Source organism: Drosophila sulfurigaster, chromosome 2L, assembly GCF_023558435.1.
Source record: "Drosophila sulfurigaster albostrigata strain 15112-1811.04 chromosome 2L, ASM2355843v2, whole genome shotgun sequence".
NCBI lineage: Eukaryota > Metazoa > Arthropoda > Insecta > Diptera > Drosophilidae > Drosophila > Drosophila sulfurigaster.
Genome location: NC_084881.1, coordinates 4,936,479 through 4,956,772, shown reverse-complemented (window position 1 = coordinate 4,956,772; position 20,294 = coordinate 4,936,479). Strand labels below are relative to the sequence as shown.

At 41.1% G+C, this 20,294-nt stretch overlaps 7 protein-coding genes across 7 annotated transcripts; 4 read left to right on the top strand and 3 right to left on the bottom strand.

Annotated features, from left to right (window-relative positions):
- Positions 1 to 498: 498 nt before the first annotated feature.
- Positions 499 to 1,779, bottom strand: LOC133850636 (large ribosomal subunit protein eL13). The gene is made up of 4 exons (XM_062286767.1): positions 1,649 to 1,779; positions 1,130 to 1,390; positions 753 to 1,058; positions 499 to 683 (listed from the first exon to the last, which is right to left on the bottom strand). Exons 2-4 carry the CDS (start codon positions 1,370 to 1,372, stop codon positions 579 to 581), a joined length of 654 nt encoding a protein of 217 aa, XP_062142751.1. The 5' UTR covers positions 1,373 to 1,390; positions 1,649 to 1,779; the 3' UTR covers positions 499 to 578.
- Positions 1,780 to 1,844: 65 nt separating this feature from the next.
- Positions 1,845 to 5,451, top strand: LOC133850629 (uncharacterized). The gene is made up of 4 exons (XM_062286760.1): positions 1,845 to 3,266; positions 3,326 to 3,612; positions 3,667 to 4,117; positions 5,013 to 5,451. The coding sequence occupies exons 1-4, from the start codon at positions 2,117 to 2,119 to the stop codon at positions 5,360 to 5,362; spliced, it is 2,238 nt and encodes a 745-aa protein (XP_062142744.1). The 5' UTR covers positions 1,845 to 2,116; the 3' UTR covers positions 5,363 to 5,451.
- Positions 5,452 to 5,626: 175 nt separating this feature from the next.
- On the top strand, positions 5,627 to 11,328 carry LOC133850633 (transmembrane protein 184C). Its single transcript, XM_062286763.1, has 6 exons — positions 5,627 to 6,345; positions 6,400 to 6,677; positions 6,941 to 7,147; positions 7,213 to 7,309; positions 7,368 to 7,701; positions 7,822 to 11,328. The coding sequence occupies exons 1-6, from the start codon at positions 6,046 to 6,048 to the stop codon at positions 8,097 to 8,099; spliced, it is 1,494 nt and encodes a 497-aa protein (XP_062142747.1). The 5' UTR covers positions 5,627 to 6,045; the 3' UTR covers positions 8,100 to 11,328.
- LOC133850631 (uncharacterized) lies at positions 9,359 to 12,895 on the bottom strand. The gene is made up of 5 exons (XM_062286761.1): positions 12,756 to 12,895; positions 12,204 to 12,689; positions 11,187 to 12,118; positions 10,951 to 11,122; positions 9,359 to 10,569 (listed from the first exon to the last, which is right to left on the bottom strand). The coding sequence occupies exons 2-5, from the start codon at positions 12,552 to 12,554 to the stop codon at positions 10,399 to 10,401; spliced, it is 1,626 nt and encodes a 541-aa protein (XP_062142745.1). The 5' UTR covers positions 12,555 to 12,689; positions 12,756 to 12,895; the 3' UTR covers positions 9,359 to 10,398.
- A 47-nt stretch (positions 12,896 to 12,942) lies between these two features.
- LOC133850635 (DNA-binding protein RFXANK) lies at positions 12,943 to 14,004 on the top strand. The gene has a single exon (XM_062286766.1). It carries the CDS (start codon positions 13,200 to 13,202, stop codon positions 13,941 to 13,943), a length of 744 nt encoding a protein of 247 aa, XP_062142750.1. The 5' UTR covers positions 12,943 to 13,199; the 3' UTR covers positions 13,944 to 14,004.
- Positions 13,996 to 15,810, bottom strand: LOC133850632 (zinc finger CCCH-type with G patch domain-containing protein). Its single transcript, XM_062286762.1, has 3 exons — positions 15,645 to 15,810; positions 14,672 to 15,592; positions 13,996 to 14,610 (listed from the first exon to the last, which is right to left on the bottom strand). Exons 1-3 carry the CDS (start codon positions 15,663 to 15,665, stop codon positions 13,999 to 14,001), a joined length of 1,554 nt encoding a protein of 517 aa, XP_062142746.1. The 5' UTR covers positions 15,666 to 15,810; the 3' UTR covers positions 13,996 to 13,998.
- A 261-nt stretch (positions 15,811 to 16,071) lies between these two features.
- On the top strand, positions 16,072 to 17,830 carry LOC133850634 (methyltransferase-like protein 17, mitochondrial). The gene is made up of 3 exons (XM_062286765.1): positions 16,072 to 17,182; positions 17,239 to 17,528; positions 17,603 to 17,830. Exons 1-3 carry the CDS (start codon positions 16,160 to 16,162, stop codon positions 17,733 to 17,735), a joined length of 1,446 nt encoding a protein of 481 aa, XP_062142749.1. The 5' UTR covers positions 16,072 to 16,159; the 3' UTR covers positions 17,736 to 17,830.
- Positions 17,831 to 20,294: the final 2,464 nt, after the last annotated feature.

Genomic DNA, 20,294 nt, shown 5'->3' with positions numbered 1-20,294 from the left:
ACCCTTCTACTCTATGGGTAGCGGGTATAAAAATATTAAAGGCCTATGTCGAAACTTGCTAATTTTGTTTGTGCATTTTATAGAATATTATTTTGCAAAATAATAATAACTGAAGCAGTCGCAGAACAACATCTGTTATCTATTTATTGCACAAATAAGATTGAGTCCCTTCTATTTACTCCTATTTTTTACAATGTATTTACATCTGAAATCAATCGAAAATTGTTGTCAAATCTTAATGGTTTACGAAGAAAAAAATGGTTTTCTATGGCAACTAACGTTACCTTATGTATGTAGTTCATTTCCTTTTTTATAGGCATATAAATTATACTCAAATATTGTTGACAAAGCATCAACTTTTATAGAAAAACAATCTTGTTGCTTACCAAACAATCGTATTGGAAGATTTCAATTGTCAGTTGGACAGCATAGGTCACATATTCCAATTGGATATATGTAAAACTACAGAATTTACAAGAAAAAAACAACCACGAAGCGTTCATGTTAATGAAAAATCTAAAAGTTTATTCTGGTTGTTGTTATTGTAGAATCAGAATCAGCAGCAGATCAGTTGCTGTTTACTTCTTGGCCTTCTTGGCATCGGCTTTGTTGCCCTCCTCGCTCTCAGCTGCTTCCTTGGCCTTCTTAGCGCGAATACCAACCAAACGAGCATCAGTACGTGCCTGGAAAGAATTCAAGTATAAAAGAATTAATCATAGTGGTTGAGATTACTAATTATCAATTTGACGTACCTTGCGCAGAGTAGCGAAAGCCTTGAACTTCTTCTCGTCCTTTGTAACTTCACGGAACTCAACAACGGTCTGCTCCTTCTTGAGTGGCATGACTGGACCCTTAAGCTGTGTGGCTAGCTTGCACTCCTCAACAGTAGATTCACCCTTGCGGATCTTCTTCTCATTGATGGGGAACAGGATCAGTTTGCTTCTGTATTCCTTAAGGCGCTGAATGTTGCGCTGACGAGACTCCAGGGACTTGTTCTTGCGACGACGATCGACAGCAATGCCAATGGTCTTGGCGAAGCCGTAGCTCAGACCAGCACCCTATTCACAAAATATAGAAAACACGTATTAAATACATATTATTCAAACGTAAACCACAAAAAAGAACGAACCTTCAATTCCTCGATGGTGAAACCGCGGCCAGCACGCAATTTTGTGTGGTAGCGGATGGTGGGGCAACGGACCACGGGGCGCAGAGGGCCGCTAGCGGGGCGGGGAAAGACAGCCTTGGCCTTCTTGACGCGGTTCTCGTGTCTGCGGACCTTGCGCGCCGGCTGGTTGAACCAGGTGCGCACATGACGCTGCCACCACTTGTGGTAATGCTGGTTTGGAATCATATTGTTACCCTTACCCATCTTGGCGGTTTAGATTAGCTGCAGATGACAAAAACACACACATATTAGCATACATTTTTTTGTATTTGGATTATAACCAAGCAGTGGGAAGCGTACACCACGTGGCTGGCGTTTATTTTCATGTTTTCAACGCTATGCTGCCATAATTCCGCTTATATTTTCGTGTTAATTCACAGCCGGCAGCATTCTACATTTCTTAAGCGATCATTCGGTTTATTTTGTGTGCCATTTTCGCCTAGATTTATAAATTTTTGTGCTACACAAAAATAAACGCACCTTTTGCTACCCAACAACGAATCAAAAAGGAAATCGCAGCCAACTTCACGTTGTGGGCATGCAGTAATACAACTAAAAAATCCCTCCGCAAATTTCCCATGGCGCTACCGTACAAATTTCCCCAGCTATCGATTGGTGATGCAATCAGTGTTAGCAATAATTCCACAAAATTTTCAATTTTTGGCAGCAGAACGCATCGTATTCCTGCAACGCACACTAAATATTATTTGGGTGTCGATAAAAAATAAGTAATTTGTGAAGTGACGAGTATTAATTGCATTTATTACGAGCATTGCCTTATCGATTGATTACGCTGTCGCGTGGCAACTCTAAACTGTACTTTCTGATACAGATAAAAAAAACTATTGACTATTGAACTGACTATCTATAATCGAGAAATTGCGCGCTTATTTTTTGGTGGCATCGGTAATCAGATATCAATCAGACAACAAAATCAAATCAACAAATATGAACGACGAAGTGGCCACATCTCCAATGGTTGTTGAAGCCAAATACGAGGATGTCTCGCAGCTCAATTTCTCCAAGCTCTATTCACCGAAAATGAAAAGCGTCTATTGGCGCTATTTCGGTTTTCCATCGAACGATAATGACGAGGTAATTACCAAGCAGAATGTCGTGTGCATCAAATGCCACAAGGTGCTCACCAACCATGGCAACACGACCAATTTGCGTGCCCATTTGCAACATCGGCACAAGGATCTGTTCAAGGCTCTGTGCCAAGAGAATGACATTCAAGTGCCACCTCGCAAGACGCCACGCAATCTAACGCATCCGCCGCTATCCAAGCGGAATGTTTCGTCGCGACGCGTCAAATTGGAGTTCATCAACAATCGCAACCATCACGAGCAAGAAGAGGACGAGGACATGGATGAGGCGGCCGCAGCAGCCGCAGCAATGCAAGCCGAAGATGACGCAGCATCACAGACAATGCTCTATGAAACCATGGTGCCGTTGACCTATGACGACGCCGACAACCTTGTGGAGGAGGAGGAACGCACCATTAGTATTGAGCCGCGTGAACTAAAGTACGCTCGCAAACGCAAAAGTACAGCTGCCACCGGCACAATGCATTTCACTCGCAACATCAAGCATGAGGAGGGAACCGGAGTCACAGGTCAGCCTCGCAACAACTACATCACCAACTTGCCGGAGGCATTGGCTGACATTGTGGTGCGGGATCTACGCAACGTGGAGACACTTTACGATCTGGGTATCAGCGAGTTTATTCGCCTTGCCATGGGCAACTTGGCATCTTTGCCTATGCCCCAAAAGATTGATTCGCTCATTACAGAGCAACATGCATCGAAATTTATGGAGATTGGCGACTTCACGCGTGAGTTTACCGCCGATAAACCCTATTCGCTGGCCTTTGAGCAGTGGATGAATGTGGAGCAGCGTCGCTTTTTGAGCATCCATCATCACTACTTGAGCGAGGAGACGCAGAGCGTACGCAGTGTGTTGTATGCCACCATTGAGTACACGGATTACGTGTCATTCGATGATCTGCTCGCTGATTTCTACTTGCCCAACTGTACGCTGGCCATTGTTAACTACGACGATGAGGAGGACTTGTTGCAGACCTATCTGAAGGAGAAGAGTAAGTAGAGAAAACACTAATCGTTGGCAGCTAATCTAATCTCTTGACCTTTCCAACAGGCATACCCGTTGTGTTGTGCTATGTTTCGGTGATTGACAAGTGCTTGCGTCGCGTCTTTGAGCTGGAGGAAGTAGCCAGCTCCTTGGAGCAGGTCAAGGACATCATTCAGCGTCACTCAGCTGAGATTAGCTCTAAAGTGTCGGAGCTGCCTGCATATAATGAGCATTTCCCTTGGACTCTTTACGAGTTGCTGAAATTCTTTGCAGAGTCGATTTCATGGTCCGAAGACATGGATCAATTGGTCATCACAGCCAAGACTGTGACCGAAGCACTCAGTGCTCTAGTGGTAAGTCCTTATAGGAAATTCATCCACCTATTTTTAACTACAACTTATCTATAGATTGCTTTGGATACACTGCGTGGCGAAGACATGCCTTTGTGCAGTATGTTGTCGCCGATTACTTCTAAGATACTGATCAAGAAACTGGGCATTGCCGAGCAGGACGATCCGTTGATGATGAACATTAAGCGTACTATTGCCAATGTGCTCCAGAATCATATCATTGCAAATGATACGTTGACCAGCGCTGCTCTGCTCGATCCGCGTTTCCATCGCCTCACAACCATCGACAACTTTGACAGCTGTGTTCGCATGTTGACACAGAAATACAATAAAACATTTGGAGGCGTCTCCTCGGGCGGCACTGATAGCCAAAGCGGCGATTCCGCTGAGGTGGCGGCCACTGCATCCGTTAGCAGCACGCCAACCGTGACCATTAAAACTGAACCAAATGTCAAGTCTGGCACTAGCGCTGCCACAGGGAGTATTGGCCACATCGCCAAAAAGTCAAGTGAGTTTTATAATCCTTCTTAAATCCATGTATAAATTTTTTGATCTGACTGACTGAAGCAATGAATTTTAAATGTTTTTATTTCTACCATACTTGACGGACTTATTTTTACCATACTACGTACTTCTCCGTTGAGTTAGTATAAGATATGAACCAGTATGAGCTACCAAACATATTTTAAAATATTATTATTATTATTATTAAGGAATTACCAGCAATTATAAAGTGCGGGTAATTTTGGTTTGTGTAAAGCAATAGCTACAAAGGCCTTCTGCTTAAAATCTACTTTATAATATGAATCTACTATATAATATTACTTAAATAATATGAGATGACTTAAATAAGTATTTACATATATACAAATGTGTGCACTTATTCTAGTTATGTACAGTAAGGATGAACTTATATGCTGTTGTAAAGGTTTATGGATTTAAGGAATTGGATAGTTGTGGTTATATTCATAGGATCTAATATTTCTTCTAAAGTTGTTTGAAGGAGTTTATGTCTGAGTTGATTGTAGGTAGGGCAATCAAGGAATATGTGAGATATGGTGAGGTTAAGGTTACATTGTTGACATATGGGTGGAGGTGTTTTATCAAATAGGTGGCTGTGTGTCAGTTTAGTGTGTCCTATTCGGAGTCTCATAAATTTGATGGTATCTAATCGAGAAATAGTTGGCTTTAAAAGTTCGATGTTGCTCTGTTTTTTTGTGTTAATAAGTTTGTAGTGTATGGATGTATTGTTCCATATAAGGTAATTTTGCTCTTTCATGTGATTGTTGATGTATTTAAGGGTATCTGATACGTTGTAGTTTTTTACCAGTATGAGCTACCAAACATATTTTAAAATAGTTAAGCTCTATATTATGATACTAATTGAGTTCCATTTATTTTAGAACTCGAACTACTATTTGACATCACTGAAATACCAAGTCCACCAAAACGGGATGCAGACAGCACCGTGGAAACTGATCTCAAGCGGTACCGCAACGAAGTCATTGTGCAATTGGACGAGTCGCCCATTGAATGGTGGAACAAGATGGGCCATATCTATGGCACACTCCGTGACTTGGCCACACTCTATCAGGGTGTGCCCGGCGTGGTCAATTTGAATTTCAAGAAGGTACTACGGGAGCAGATCTATGATTACAATAAGCGTTTCATGCTGACTGGCAGCCAAAATCAAGTAGATGCGATATTGTTCTTGAATCGCAACAGCAGCTTAAAGGACACTATCTATGTTTAATAGCTCTTATCGACGTTTTATCATATATACATATACATATGTAATAATATAATAATAATCTGTAATTAAACTACACATACGATAACATTTGTTGACTTTTGTGTTACTTCAAGCAGAGGGCAATTTATCAAATGCAATAAAGCGGGGAAATATTGACATAGTTGTTATCGTGATAATCGGTTACGACTCTGCGTAGATGTTGGTATTGGAAAATACTGAAAAGTGCGATATTTTTTACCACTGAAAACTGGTGGCCTTGCCAGACAGTTCAAATTTCCCCTTATCAAGAGATAGTCGCATACAAAAACGAAAAATTTAACAAATAATATTAATTTGCTTTTGCTAGTTTAGAAATTTGGCATTGTGTATGAGTTGTTGTGAAACAAGCAATAACAACATGTATGTAAGGTGCTTGAAAAAAGTGTGTAGGGGTATGCACAGTTCCATATAAGGGCCACAGAGACGACCGTAAACCTAGCAAAAAAAATACAAAAAAAAACAACTTACAATAACGGGGCGGCGGCAACAACAATAAAAACAACGAAAACAACAAAGCGACACAACAACGAAGTTGCCTCTGCTTTGCTTTGCTGCAGCTTTGCGGCTTTGCCTTGTGACGAAAGCAAAATCTGAAGTGTTTCTTCATCGCAAAAAGTAAAATCCAAAAAACCAAAAATAACGTGATGTGCCGCCCTGACCTACGACGTTTTTGTGAAGAGTGGCGAATCTGGATACGTCCATTGCTGATAATCACATACGTTGTATTTGCGATCATCGTTGTTCCGTTACTAATTGTGAACTCCGTGAAGGATGGATTCAAACGCAATGATCAGCTCATACTCATTGGCGGCCTGTTCGTGCTCTCTGCCGTGCCCATTTCCATTTGGCACATCATACAACACGTCATCCACTTCACAAAGCCCATATTGCAGAAGCACATCATACGCATCTTGTGGATGGTGCCCATCTATGCTTTGAATGCGGTAAGTAGATAAACTGATTGGCTAATGAGTATAATCTAATCTGTGATCTTTTAGTGGATCGGCTTGTTCTTTCCCAAGCATTCAATCTACGTGGACTCATTGCGCGAATGCTATGAAGCGTATGTGATATACAACTTTATGGTTTACTTACTGCACTATTTGAATCTCAACATGGACCTGGAGGCCACCATGCTGTACAAGCCTCAGGTGTATCACTTCTTTCCGCTCTGCTGCATTCGTCCCTGGGTCATGGGTCGTGAGTTCATCCACAATTGCAAGCACGGAATTCTACAGTACACTGTAGTGCGACCTATCACCGCATTTATCTCAGTGTAAGTTGTAGAGTAAATTAAAAGGTCAATAAGGTCTCGCACCTCTTAGATTGTGATTTCATTCAATTGATTTTAATAGGCATGACACATTTGCTTCATTGTCATTGCCTGCTCAGTTGCGCTGAGCTGTAAATACGCTGCAAATTTCAGAATTCGCACTAAAAACAATAGTTTAGCCTGCACACTAGCTTTGCAAAAACTTTATGAAACAACTAAGCATGTCTAAGTCTTAATAATTATTGTATATTTATTTACTTATACAGAATATGTGAACTGTGCGACGTGTATGGCGAGGGCGAATTCGCTGGCAATGTCGCCTTCCCCTACATTGTGGTCATTAACAACATATCGCAGTTTGTGGCCATGTATTGCCTGGTGCTGTTCTATCGTGCCAACAAGGAGGACTTGAAACCCATGAAACCCATTCCCAAATTCCTGTGCATCAAGGCTGTGGTGTTCTTCTCATTTTTGTATGTTAACTTTTACATACGTATATATAAATGTGATATACAACTTTTTTTATTTTAATTTGCAGCCAAGGAGTCCTTCTAAATGTACTCGTTTATTATGGCCTCATTAAGGATATCTTTGGCTCAGATGTGGGCGATGCAAATCTGGCATCCATGTTGCAAGTGAGTCGACAATGAAGTAGTTTGTGATAAGTTGTATTAATCGTCCTCGCACTTTCAGAACTTTCTCATTTGCATTGAGATGTTTATTGCAGCCATTGCGCACATTTACAGCTTCCCGCATCATCCATTCCATATTAACTCGCCCCAGTATTGGAATAATCCCAATCACAGCTGGTGCCGCGCTTTTCTCTCAATGATGGACATTTCTGACATGCAGGAGGATGTCACTGAGCATCTGGGCGTAGTCAGCAGTTCGATCAGTCGTCGTTTTCAGGGTCGTAGCACATATCAGCCGCTTGCACGCGGACCACGGCGATCGAGCAGTGAGTCAGAGTACTTAATTGGCAAGCGGCAGGATGAGTCGTTGGCGGGGGGCAGCTCAACGCAAGCAGGTAACCGTAATGTGACGTATGGCGCCACGACAAGCCGTCATTTAATAGTGCCCGTCAATGTGGGCCAGTTAGGTACACTAAGTGAACACGAAACTCATTCCCCGTCTCAATTTCCCATAGCAGGCGCCGCGGCTGCTGGTGATAATAGCAATAGCAACAATTACCAACAACAACAACTGCACTTGCCGGGCTCCAATATGAAACAGTCGTCGACGCGCCAACGCGAAACGCACCTGCATCTCCGTGAACGTGATCAGCAGCACTTTGTGGGCGTCGTTGGTGCACCCCAGGCAGGCGGCGTCAGCAATTTTCCGCAGGCACGAACTGGTGCCTCGGCTGCCGCGCCCATTCCCGAGTCCAACGATGATTATGCACTGCTGCTGGGCACGGGTAGATGACAACGTTATCAGCAACAGAACCAGCACATTGATGCGCTCGAGGATGGGGGGGACGATGTAGAAGTTAGTCAACATTTTAATGCTTCCTCGCTGAGTGCATCGTTGTCCGTTTCGTTTGGTATGTCGAGCAGTTTAAAGTTTAGCGCAACATGCAGCAATCAAACTGCATCGGAATGGTCGAATTCAACGGGCGGGGATGATGACAACGATAACGACAACGATGACAATATAGATGACGATGACGACGACGATGATGGTCAAGACGTTGACGATGACGATGTCTCGAATGCGGACAATATTGAGCAGATGCCAGTTATAGTCGTTGCATCCACTACGCGACGTCGTCGCGATAGAGAGTACATCACCTAGATCAATGCAAGATAATGATGCAAAGATATTTATTTATGATTTTTCTTCAATTTATACTTATCAAAATTAGCGAAGCATCAATTCCTTTCACTTTTTGTTTCTTTTCCGCTTTTATAAGCAATATTATTAGTGTCAAATACTCACATACATATTAACAACCGACTGTTCATTTGGCAACCCAATCAAATTGGGAGTTTTCAAATTGCGTGGCCTTAGTTTTGGATGCGAAAGCAAACAACTGATTTAGAAATATACACACCATATATACATGTATACATGTGTATATATGATCTATTTGTACCCTAGCTGCATATGTGAAAATTTTACACGCGCATCACATGCCTATATGTAATTCCAAAGAATCTTCATTATATGTATGCAATTATCGAAACAAGGGGCAGCAAAAGATTTTTTATAGTTATGTAGAAAATGCTCCGTTTTTTACTACGAAATTCTTAGACAATTAGAAGTTCATACTTATACAAATACCCAGAAAACCCATATGCAACATGCAGTTAGATACATATGCTAGTAAATGTTTGATCTATGGACTTCAGTAGTTGGTGTCTCTATTAGCCTAGTTGTATATCATGTTCAGTGCGCCGTATTCGGTACTCCGTACTTTGTTTGTCTGTTGCATAGTAGAACAATTTGATACACTTAAAGCAAACGAATGTGAATTATGTGACTGCCGGTCAGAAAAGGGCGTAATTTCTCTTGAAAACATACTTATATACTGTAAAAATAATGTAATTCTCAATAATATAATTATGCAAAACCAATTGAAATTATGTATTTATATTTTGGTTTCTAATTTTAAATTGGCTGATTCATTTAAACGAACATTTTTTTACACTAGCTCATTTTTTTCAAAACAATATAATAATTTGTTTTATTTTATTTATTTATCGTTTGGTTTGAAATTACCCCTAAGTAATCTAAAAAGTGATTGAGTCTGTTTGATTTTAGCAGTCGTCAAGAACAATTATCATGCCTTTATTTTTTTCATTTTTTCAAGATGAAAGTTTTAAAAATATATTCACAATGTTTTTCCATTGCCTTGATCAAAGTATTAAAATAATTGCTAGATTTATTAATATCTTCTGTTGAACAATATTAGCCTTAGATTTGGATTTCTGTACAGTAAACCAATTTTAAATATTCGGTTTTATCACTCTATTTATTAGATACAAAAATACGTGAATCATGAATCAACACTTTCTTGTCTGCATGTGCTGTAAGATAACCCATTAATGAGTTGTGACTGACTGATAAGCCACGTCAAATTATTTTACGACTTCATGAAATCGGCGCCCAGTCATAAAAAGATTTATTTCCATTTTTTTTTTGCAACATTTGATTATGTTTATTATTGTATTTTTATTTTAAGCATTTTTGTCTTTTCGTAATACTTGCATTTAAAGATAAAAACCAAAAATGAAAATGAAGGCAAATATATAGATAAACGGGAAATCTAAATTACCTGACAATTAAGATTGCAATATCAGATGACGATTAGTAATATAAACAATACAGAACTGGCGACAAGAGCAACGTTTCTTTTGTTAAGTACATACAAAAGTAAAAACATAATCAAGTACAATTTAAATGGCATTACAAGCATATTACATTAAAAAAGAATATCAATCGAAATCAAATTGCGTTTAAACGAAAGCAAGAAACATTACAAAAAATTCGGTTATTACTCAACATCAACGTACAAACAATTCAGTCCAGTGTTTAATCATCTTGTGGTGCGCATGAACAAATGAAAGAATAATCAAGCATAATTATTATTTTTAAAAATATTCCCCGTATTTTCATCTCGCGTTTTTGAACTCAAAAAAGGCACACCGATGACTCCGATTGCTTTCGTATTAATACACGCAACGTAAATAACAACAACATTAACTATAAGTGATAGTTGTGCTTAGTTGTTGTAATTCTGCCTTCCGCCCAATTCGAGCAGATAACGATCCGGATGATCCATCCAATCAGCGGCTGTTAACTTGACAGTGCGTTGACGTTCCGCTTCCTTGATTTGCCATTTCTTTATGTCCAATTGCACTTCGCGTGATGATTTGTCGCCGCATCCCCAGACCTGTAATGTAATAAATGCAGCAATGCAGTGCAGTTTTTGTTGTTGGTAAAGAGAAAAGTAGACTTAATTTAAATGTACACACACATACACATACACATACAATTTAGTGCCGCGATGTTGAGTCATTAACAGGGTTTAAACCTGGACTCGACTCAACAGCGGGTTTCAAAGAGTTGTTTTTAAATGCTTAGACTGGAAGACGACTTTGCCGTTTATAAGTATATGCGATATACTATATATTCATACATAGATCTATCTCTATGCATTTTTATACCATATATATAAATATATACTGTGTTGACTAAGGCTTATTGCGCATATAAATATAGCAACAAATATACAAAAATGCTAATATATAACAACAAAAATGCAATTGCTTACCTCAATCGACATGAGACATGCAGCGATACCCTTGCAGTCCACATTCTCGAAGTGTTCATCGACTGACAGGATGGGTTTGCGAGGATCAGCCCCGGCGCGCAATCCCTTGGGATAGCCGCGTATGCTGGTGTTAAGGTACAAAATGTTCGGTTTCTTTTCCAGTATCACAAATCTGCAAATTATGAAAAGGGTTTCAATCACTTTTCCCAACAATCTGAACTAATCGCTTCACTCACTTCGGCAGCAGCTGAATGACACAACTGCCTTCGGCACCGACAAACAAATGCGTCTCCTTCCACTCACTGGGTGCAGCAATGCAGTAGGTTTGCTCATCCTTGGTATGCAACAGGACTAAGGTTGGGCCACGGTAGCCGAGAACATGGTGCAAAAAACGATTAGCACCCACACCATGCTCATTGGAATCGTATAGCAGTGTCCAGTGCGAAGGCATCATCGATAGTTTCTCTTTAAATATCTGCACAGCTGACGAGGCGCTGCTATTGTTGCTGCTATTCGGTGGCACAATAGTCTGCGGCTTGGAGTACAACGGTGGCAAGGCGCCGGCCAACAACCAGGCCTGTGACAGCGGCATCAGGGACTCAATCAGGCTGCCGATGTGATCCGTGGCATCCACTGCTGCTGCGCCTGAGGATGCAAATGGATTGCGCTGCTCCAGCACCGGAGTCTGCAGCTCAATGCCGCACGATTGCGTTTGCTGCTCGAGGCCACGATACGCAGTTGAAAGCGTGTGCACGCAATACTTGTGCACCAGCAGCACTAGACGTATTAAATTTTGCTCGAACCAGCGACAAACGTAGCCCAAGCTGAGGCTGTCGTGACTGAAGAATATCGACTTGGTCACTGAGCCAAATGTGCGATTTATGGCTGTGCAAAGCACCGCATTACCAGAGTGCTGCATGGCAATCGTGTAGCAGATGTGCAGTAGTCTTGTGACGCCGGTTTTGTCGATGAAATCGGGATTATCTTCCTGGGCATACATTTTAATGTAGCTCTCCAAGATCTTGGCATCGTCCATGATACCCAGAAAGCGTTCGCATTGTTGTCGAAAGGCGACAGTTCCCAAGTGCTTTGTGGTCGCCTTGGAGTTCGTGTGCATCAGTTGGAATAGGCGGTGCCCCAAGTCAGTATATTGTGGAAACACTTGAGACTGTGTGTGAAAAATGCGTCAGCAACAACATCAAACGGTTATAAAATATTTTATCAGCTAATTAATTAAGGGTCTTTGCACTCACCACAAATACATTGGAGACTATGCCATTAATGCCGTATTTGGCACTTGTCTGTTCCTTCAATATTTCGGCCAATCTGTCCACGGGCACCAGCTGGGTCAGATACTTTTCCGTTACATCCGCGCCCGATGCCGATCTCGTCATTGTTTGCGTTTGTGACGGCTGCACCTTGAGACTGTTATTGCTGCTGCCGCCGCTGTTGACACTGCTGTTGCTGACAACAACGTCGCTGCTGCCATTGTTGTTGCTGTTAGAAGAGTGTGTGCTTGATTTGTGATGTTGTTTATGCTTCCCACCATCCAGCGGTGGTTCGCTGCCATCGGCATCGGCCTTGCTACTCCCATTGTTTCCCATTTTGTAGTTGTGATTCTATTTCTCTGTTCTGTTGTTGTTTGTGTGTTCGTAAGTCCAAACTTCGACGCAATTGAATTGCAAAAAATTTCCTCAATGTTAAAGGGGCAAAAAAAAGGCCCAAAACGCAGGTTTGCACTGAAAGCAGTACAACAGGTGCAGGGTAGATTTTTTGGAGAACTACGCCACAATAATTACAAAAACCTGTTATGAAACAAGCCGATACAATCACATACAGACACGCTGGGACAGTGCTAATGAATCAGTTAAATATATTTACATAATAAACTTTGCTAATCAAAAATATATGAAGAAAAAAACAAACAAAAAACAATCAGCAGCTGGGCAATTTTGTTATCGATAGACGATATCTGAAACCCATTGGCAATTTTGCAAACTGCACCCACCTCATTGCCTAACTTAATTATTTTGCATTCCATTATTGAATATTTATTTGCGACAAGAAAATAAAGTGTTTATAAAAGAGTGTGTAAAACGTTTTCATATACTGGAATGATTTCTGATAAAATGTCTGTCATGCTGCACAGCTGATTGAACAGCTGATTAGGCCAAACGGAATAACAGCTGAGCACAACTTAGCTAGGAAATTTATATTGTCCAATCGAATCACATTAAATAGGTAAACAAATGGTTGCTCCAAGCTACAAACTGCAGAGCAGTACCAACTCTGAGGATGACGAGCCCATCAGACCTGCACAAGTCAATGCACCAACATCATCCACGCTGCATGCATCCAGCATATTGCTTGACGCAAATTCCACGAAGCGCAAGAGCGCTTTCTTGCCCTATCGTCCTCAGTCCACGGTGCTTACAAACCTACAACGCGGCAACACCGAAGCCACATTTTGTCCGGTTGAAGTGTCGTTGTCCTTCCACGAACGGGCTGGTCAAGGTGAGATCACCGAGGAGCAAGTAAATGCCGAACTACTGCGCCAGCACAGTATTGATATTAAAGATTCCCATGGGTTCACGCCTCTTCACTGGGCTGCCTCTTATGGCCAAATGGTGTCCACGCAATTGCTTGTGGCAGCTGGCGCCAATGTCAATAGTTTGGCTCCAGACATGATTACGCCGCTGTTACTGGCAGCTGCCGGGGGACATAATGAAATAGTCCGTTTCCTTCTGGATCGTGGTGCAAGTGGCACTCACATGGACATTGTGGGCAACACTGCTCTCATGTACGCGGCAGCGGGCAATCATCCGCACACATGCAACGAACTGTTGTCTAAGGATCTGGACTTCAGTGCGACCAATGAGAATGGAGACACAGCTTATGCTTTGGCTGTGGAGAATGGATCGCATCTTGCCCAGGCGCTATTGGAACAGTATATGACTGCCGTTTTAACGGCCGGCGCCTTTGGCAACATTTAGTTTAACCATAGTTTCATTTTATAGTAGTAAAGTAATAAACGAAATGTAAAAATATTCAAAACTCAAACATTTTATTTTTGCTTTTGCGTGTCTGTTGCTCCTTGCTGACACTCTTTTCCTGTGCTTGAAGCGTGGCCAGCTCCTGTTGTTGCTGTTGCAGCTGTTCACGTAGACGCTTCTGCAGCTGGACATTGCTGGAATTACGCGCTAAGGACTGCTGCACTTTGGCAATGTCGCGTTGCTTGCGACGTATGTCATCGGCAATGCGTACAGTCTCTACATTCAACGTCTTATTGGAGTGCTGCTGGAGGTCGTTGTTCTTTGTGCGCTTGGAGGCGTGCTCGTTTTGGTAATGGGAATGTTGTTCACTTGTACCCAGCACGCTGGCATTGAGAAAAGCAAAGACATCACTGCTGCGCTTGACCTCACGGTCGTACGCCTTTTCATTGGCTGCCTGCTGGCGCCGCTCCGCACGCTTTAGCTTTCGCTCCACACTGAAGTAGTCCTTGTCTCCGTTTGCTGCCTCACGAAGCTCCATGCAGGCATCTAGTGACCGGCCCTGTGGCAATATCTGCGCGCTAACTGGTACAACAATGCCACGCCCATCCGATCCAAGACCTGTACCGTGTATGTATCCCATATTGGCCATTAACTTAGAGCCTATGCCCTGAATGAATGTAATAATAATTAGTTATAATTAATGTTTATATATAGAATTCTCAATTTACCCGCGTGTACTGCTCCCAAGCTCCGAGTTTTTCGGTAGGTTTGAATGTGAACAAACTTAATTCTACCATGCGTGCGTGACGCGCTGCTTCTAGGTCATCCAAGTCCCGGTCGGAGTCATTGTCGGCATCACTGTCATTAGATTTATTCATGTCGCTGCTGTCGCTGGATAACTCATCATCATCGTGTTCTGTGATGAGTGGAAAAAGTTCCTCAAACGGAAAGTCACGCTCTCGTTCTTTGTGCTCCTGACCATCCAATCTCACGCGACACTGTTGCTCTACAAAATTCACACACAGAACCCGTCCGCGATGCCATAAGCGATCCTGCAATTTGGCCAGTACAGGACAATTGCGTGCCAGTCTGTGAAAGTCGGGTTCATTGTAATCTCTAATGGCAGCACCAGGCACCAGGGCACCATGAGAGTAGCGACAGCGATCTTCGTCAAATCGGCACTCGCCTTCCAAGTAATAATTGCATGGCAGCATCTCGCAATGCGTTGGGTTCGTAAAAAGAACACGCAATCGCACGTCTAATACGCCATTGTCATCCACAATTAGCATGTCGTCCACGCCACATATGAGTGCATTGTGGTAGCTCAAGGCACCCCAGCTGTGTTCATGTGGAGCCGAGCACTTTTCACCTAACTTGGCATTATATTTGATGCGCAATGTTTCTAATTGCAGCTGCTCATCTTCTGTATCTCTCGGTTCCTCTGTCAAGTCTTTTAGTTCGGTCTGAAAACGCTTAAATTCATTGTCAAGGTTGTCTGGGTCCTCACTTGATTTAGGAGCATCGTGAGTTCCATTTTCAGCTGTTCTGGTCAGTTCCAGGAGTTCCTCTAGATTTGTTTGTAGTGCGATCAATTCCAGCCGTTGCTCCTCATTGCTTGTTGCTTGCAAGGCTTGTTTAACTATAAGCAACTATAAATTTGATGTATTATATGCCTAATATTGCATTCTTTGGGAAGCATACTTGTGCTTTATATTCATCCATTATTTATTTGTTTTTATTTTAGTTTTATGTATTTTATTTTCTTTAGCCAGATTTCACAAATGCCAAATACTTTGCATTGTAAATTGTTTTAAATTTATTAACGTAAATAAATTAAACAAATATATATTTTTATTTATAAGCGCTAACAAATTAATGTCAGTGTGACCGCAGATATTTTTTTGTTTTAATTCAAGGCAAATATACTGATATACTGTTTTCCATTTATATTTAAAAATATTAAATAAAAATATTATTTTGTAATTATTGTTATTGTGATATTATTAAGTGGTTAATATTCTGTAGCTTAGTAAAAATAGAGTAAATATATAATATACAAATACAATATTTCATATACCCAGCTTAAAGTAAAGTGTTGTGAAACTTATAAAAAGTGTTTCCCAATGCAATAATATAAATAAGCTGCAACCGGCGCCACATGCGCTGCACATACATATGTAGAGATTTATTTTAAAGTGGAATAAACTTCAAAGAATATGGCTTCACTTATCAAGCTGGACACGGCTGCCAACATAAAGCTTGTACCTCGCTTCTTTGTGACAAGCACACACTTGTTGCAACGCTACACCTGCAAAATAAGCGCTTCTGTTGTGCCTGCCGTATTGTCAGATTTGGAACAGGCAGTTATAAAGCCCCGTAAACATCCGGGAATTATCAGGCCCAACCACATCGAGCTTCCCCAGCAACTAAGCAACACATTGAAGAGGATCGTGGGCGATCATCCAGTGAGAAAAGTGCTGCGTGACAGTGTTTTGCTCAATAGTTATATAAAGTCCCGTCATCCGCCTCCAACAGCATTAGAAATTGAAAACAAGAAACGACTGATTGTTGAAGAGGTCAATTCCGAGATGCCACTGGAGCGGCTTGCCACACTAAGTGCTGAGGAGGCGGCACGTTGGCAGCGCAAACGAGAAGTGAAGATCAACAAACGCCTGGATCAGCGAACATACGCCTGGAAACGTATCGAATATGGTGCCTACGAAGCTATCGTTTATGCTATAGCAAGAGCAGCTCAAGAGTATGCAGTCATGAAGCGTGTACTCTCTGAGATACAGATGCGCGACGATAAGTTCACGCCACGCAGTTACATCGACTTTGGCTCCGGCATTGGCACTGGAATGTGGGTTGCTAGTGAATTGTGGCGTGACAGCATCTTTGAGTATTACAATGTGGACAGATCACGAGAGATGAACGAGCTGTCCGAGTTAATACTGCAGCAAGGTCAGGAGAATAAGCAGATTGGATTACGGAACGTTTTTTATCGCCAATTTCTGCCGGCCATTGATACCAAATATGATTTGGTTGTCATCTCACACACGCTCTTCGAGTTGGCCGACAAGCAGCAGCGCGAGGAGATCCTGCTGAATCTGTGGCGCAAATGTGATGGCTACATGGTCATTGTGGAGGAGGGCACGCGACGCGGCAGCGAGCTGGTCAATGAAGCCAGACGATTACTAATTACTAATGGAGATGAACATGTTGGCGAAACCTTTGCTCCCGTAAGTCCACAATAATATTTATTTTTATTTTTAAATGCTGTAAATATTTTCTGCAGTGTCCTCATGATCTGCGCTGCCCGCGTCTCAGTAGTTTAGCTGATCGTACGCCATGCAATTTTGAAATTTCATATTCGCCTCTTCGACTCAGCTCGGATTCAGCGGCAGATCGCAAGACTTCAGTCTACAGTTATGCCATACTGAAGAAGGGCACAATAGATGATAGCTCGCGGCAATGGCCACGCATAGTGCGCCCTACCTTGGTGCGATCCAAGCATTCAATTTGTCGTTTATGCACCGACGGTGGCAAACTACAAGAGGTCATCTTCACAGCTTCTAAGCATGGCAAGTAAGTGCAAAGGCTAAAAATATCGTGTAGCTATCGTCTTTTTAATCTCATCATATTGCATTTCTCAATTTTAGAGCCGCTTATAGCTGTGCTAGAGTTAGTCGGTGGGGAGACCGATTACCCATTTCCCTGGGTACGCCACAACCGAAACCCAGCAATTCTATCACGGAATCGCAACAGTCAGCGAAGTCAACTGAATTGACATAGTTTTAACCATGATTTTATATCTCCCGCCCCTATTAATTTACATTGTTACTTTGTCAGAAAAACTATTACTTTAATTATATACAAACAAACAAATGGTTGCGCTGCGTAATTTTAATTAATTGTTTAGTTGCATTTAACTATCATTTCATTGATAGTTAATCTGGCTTTAATTGCCAGCAAACCCATAGCGCGCTTTTAATGGGAAAATTGCAACAGTGTAAGTAAGTTAAATCGTTAATAGCGTAGAATAAAAATGAGTCTAAAACGTACATATGAATGTACAATGCTTGACCAATGGACAGTTTACAAACACGCCCTTATACATAGTGGAAATAGGTGTGTGGGTGTAGGTGTTGGCTTTTGAATTAGAGTTATTTTTACTGTCATTACTTTTGATATTTCACAATTATTGTGAGAATCTTCACATGATTCCTCAAATAATTAAAACTATGTTTTCAAAATGCTGATATACAATATTCCCATTATCTGAGAAAACAGCTATTTATCACTCTAAATATCTTTGTAGGCTTCCATTTTCCATTATTTAAAAATTATAAAAAAAAATCATCGGAACCTCGGAAATACCCATCAACTGGCAATTTCTTAGTTCTTTGACAAAATTCAATCTAATTACTTTTAAAATAATTGGAAACAAAGAACTATAAATTAACAGAAAAATTTTATGCAAAATATACAATGTAATGATAAAATGTTGAAAATCAATGCAATATTCTTTGAGTAAACTTTTAAATTTTTCGAATGACTGCAGATGCGGATGACTTTATGTCAATTGAATAGAAACCACATTCAACTTTCAATTAGCAAGAGTTGAAATGCTAACATGTAGCAAGTCTATGCCAAACCCAGTTCCCTGGGTAGTATGTTATAATGTAGTTCACATTGCCAGACTGACATTTGGCTATGTGTTAATAAGGAGCGCGCCCTTTTAGTGACCGCAGATCATCCCTGCATTGGACCAGCTCGGTTTCCTTGCGTGGCCTTTTCGCATAACAAAGTCAAATGCTAGAACAAAAAAAGGGCAAATTGTGGGGCGCGAAAACTGGCACTTCTCCCTGTCTCCATGGGTGTGTCAATATATGGACAAGCACATACATTTAAGGTTTGGCCCTATAACAAGGTGTGCTATGGAGGATACATAAAACGGGATATAAATATTGGTGGAAATGGGAATAAGTTTCAAAACGATTCCCTTTAGAGCTGTTAGTTGAATATGGCTGGAGTATGTTTTAGTAAATAGTTTATCGCGGGATTTATATAATTATAAAGAAAGAAACCTGGAAATAGTGTGAGGTTGTTAAAAGTTTGGTTTTAGCATTATTTTTCAACGACTTAAGACTAGACAATAACATTTGTTATGTCGCGAAAATCAGAAAGTTTTAAGTATAAAGTTTAAAATATGGACTCTAGCTAAAATTGTTCTCAACACTCTTGAATTCGTCTCTCGATAAAATTCTTGACATTAGAGATATGCTGTAAATATTAATTTTTGATTAAAAATAATGAATAATATTGTTTTGCATTATGTTGTGAAATTTGACATAAATTTAAGAGAGCTGCAACTGTTATATGAATTTAATTAATGAATGCATTTACCAAGTCATTAACCCATTTAGTTAAATACATATAAAATTGATATGACAGGATACGTAATATACGTGGCTATCCAATGATAAACGTTCACATTATATGCTAACCGAGGTCCCTTACCGATGGAAACTGAAAAATAATACACACACATGCAAACAAACATGCATACGGTCACGTCATGTGGCGCCCCTTACATAGACACACATGGGTTTTATATAGTGCCTAGGTGGGGTCATCTCATTAAAAAGGCGCGTTCACTGGGTGTCAGCTGTCGCTCTGTTGCTCTGTCTCTATCTGGCTATTTGTACTAGTAAGGTGCGTCCCACAACAACGAAAACAACAACCACAATAGCTGGAAAAACGGTGGCGTTTAGAAAGCATGCGCCGATGTTGCAACATTAAATTGACCCACCCAGTCAGACAGTCAGTCAGCCAACCAAGCAGCTAGCTGGCTTTGTTGTTCCTTTTGTTCCGAGTCTAATTCTAATGTCGACTCCCCCTGGCAAAAACCAAAAACCAAACCAAACAACAACAACAATGCTTTGTTTCTTTATACATATATAGTAACATGGAGGGTTTAGTTTTAGCTAAGCTAAGTTAGTTCTTTTGGGTTGATCAAGTGGCATTACGGGAAGCTACATAGTGACTGCTGGTTCTGTTTCTGGCATCAGTCGTGGCCCGAGCGGCGTCAGGAATACAAGCAGATCCGGTTGCTAGTTAGAGTTTTCAGTTATCAAGCTTTCAGTGACTGTGACTCTAATATTATCCTTTCACCGGCATCTTTCATTCGCGCCTGTATCTTGCTGAACCGTTACAATTTTGACATCCAAATCCGGTTGAGCAAAATTTCAGGTGTGTGAGAAATTTGTAACGGTCCCATCGATCGACAAAATAAGTTGTGTGTCAAAATAAATATCATTGCTTAAGTTAATGTGGTAAGTATATCGCATA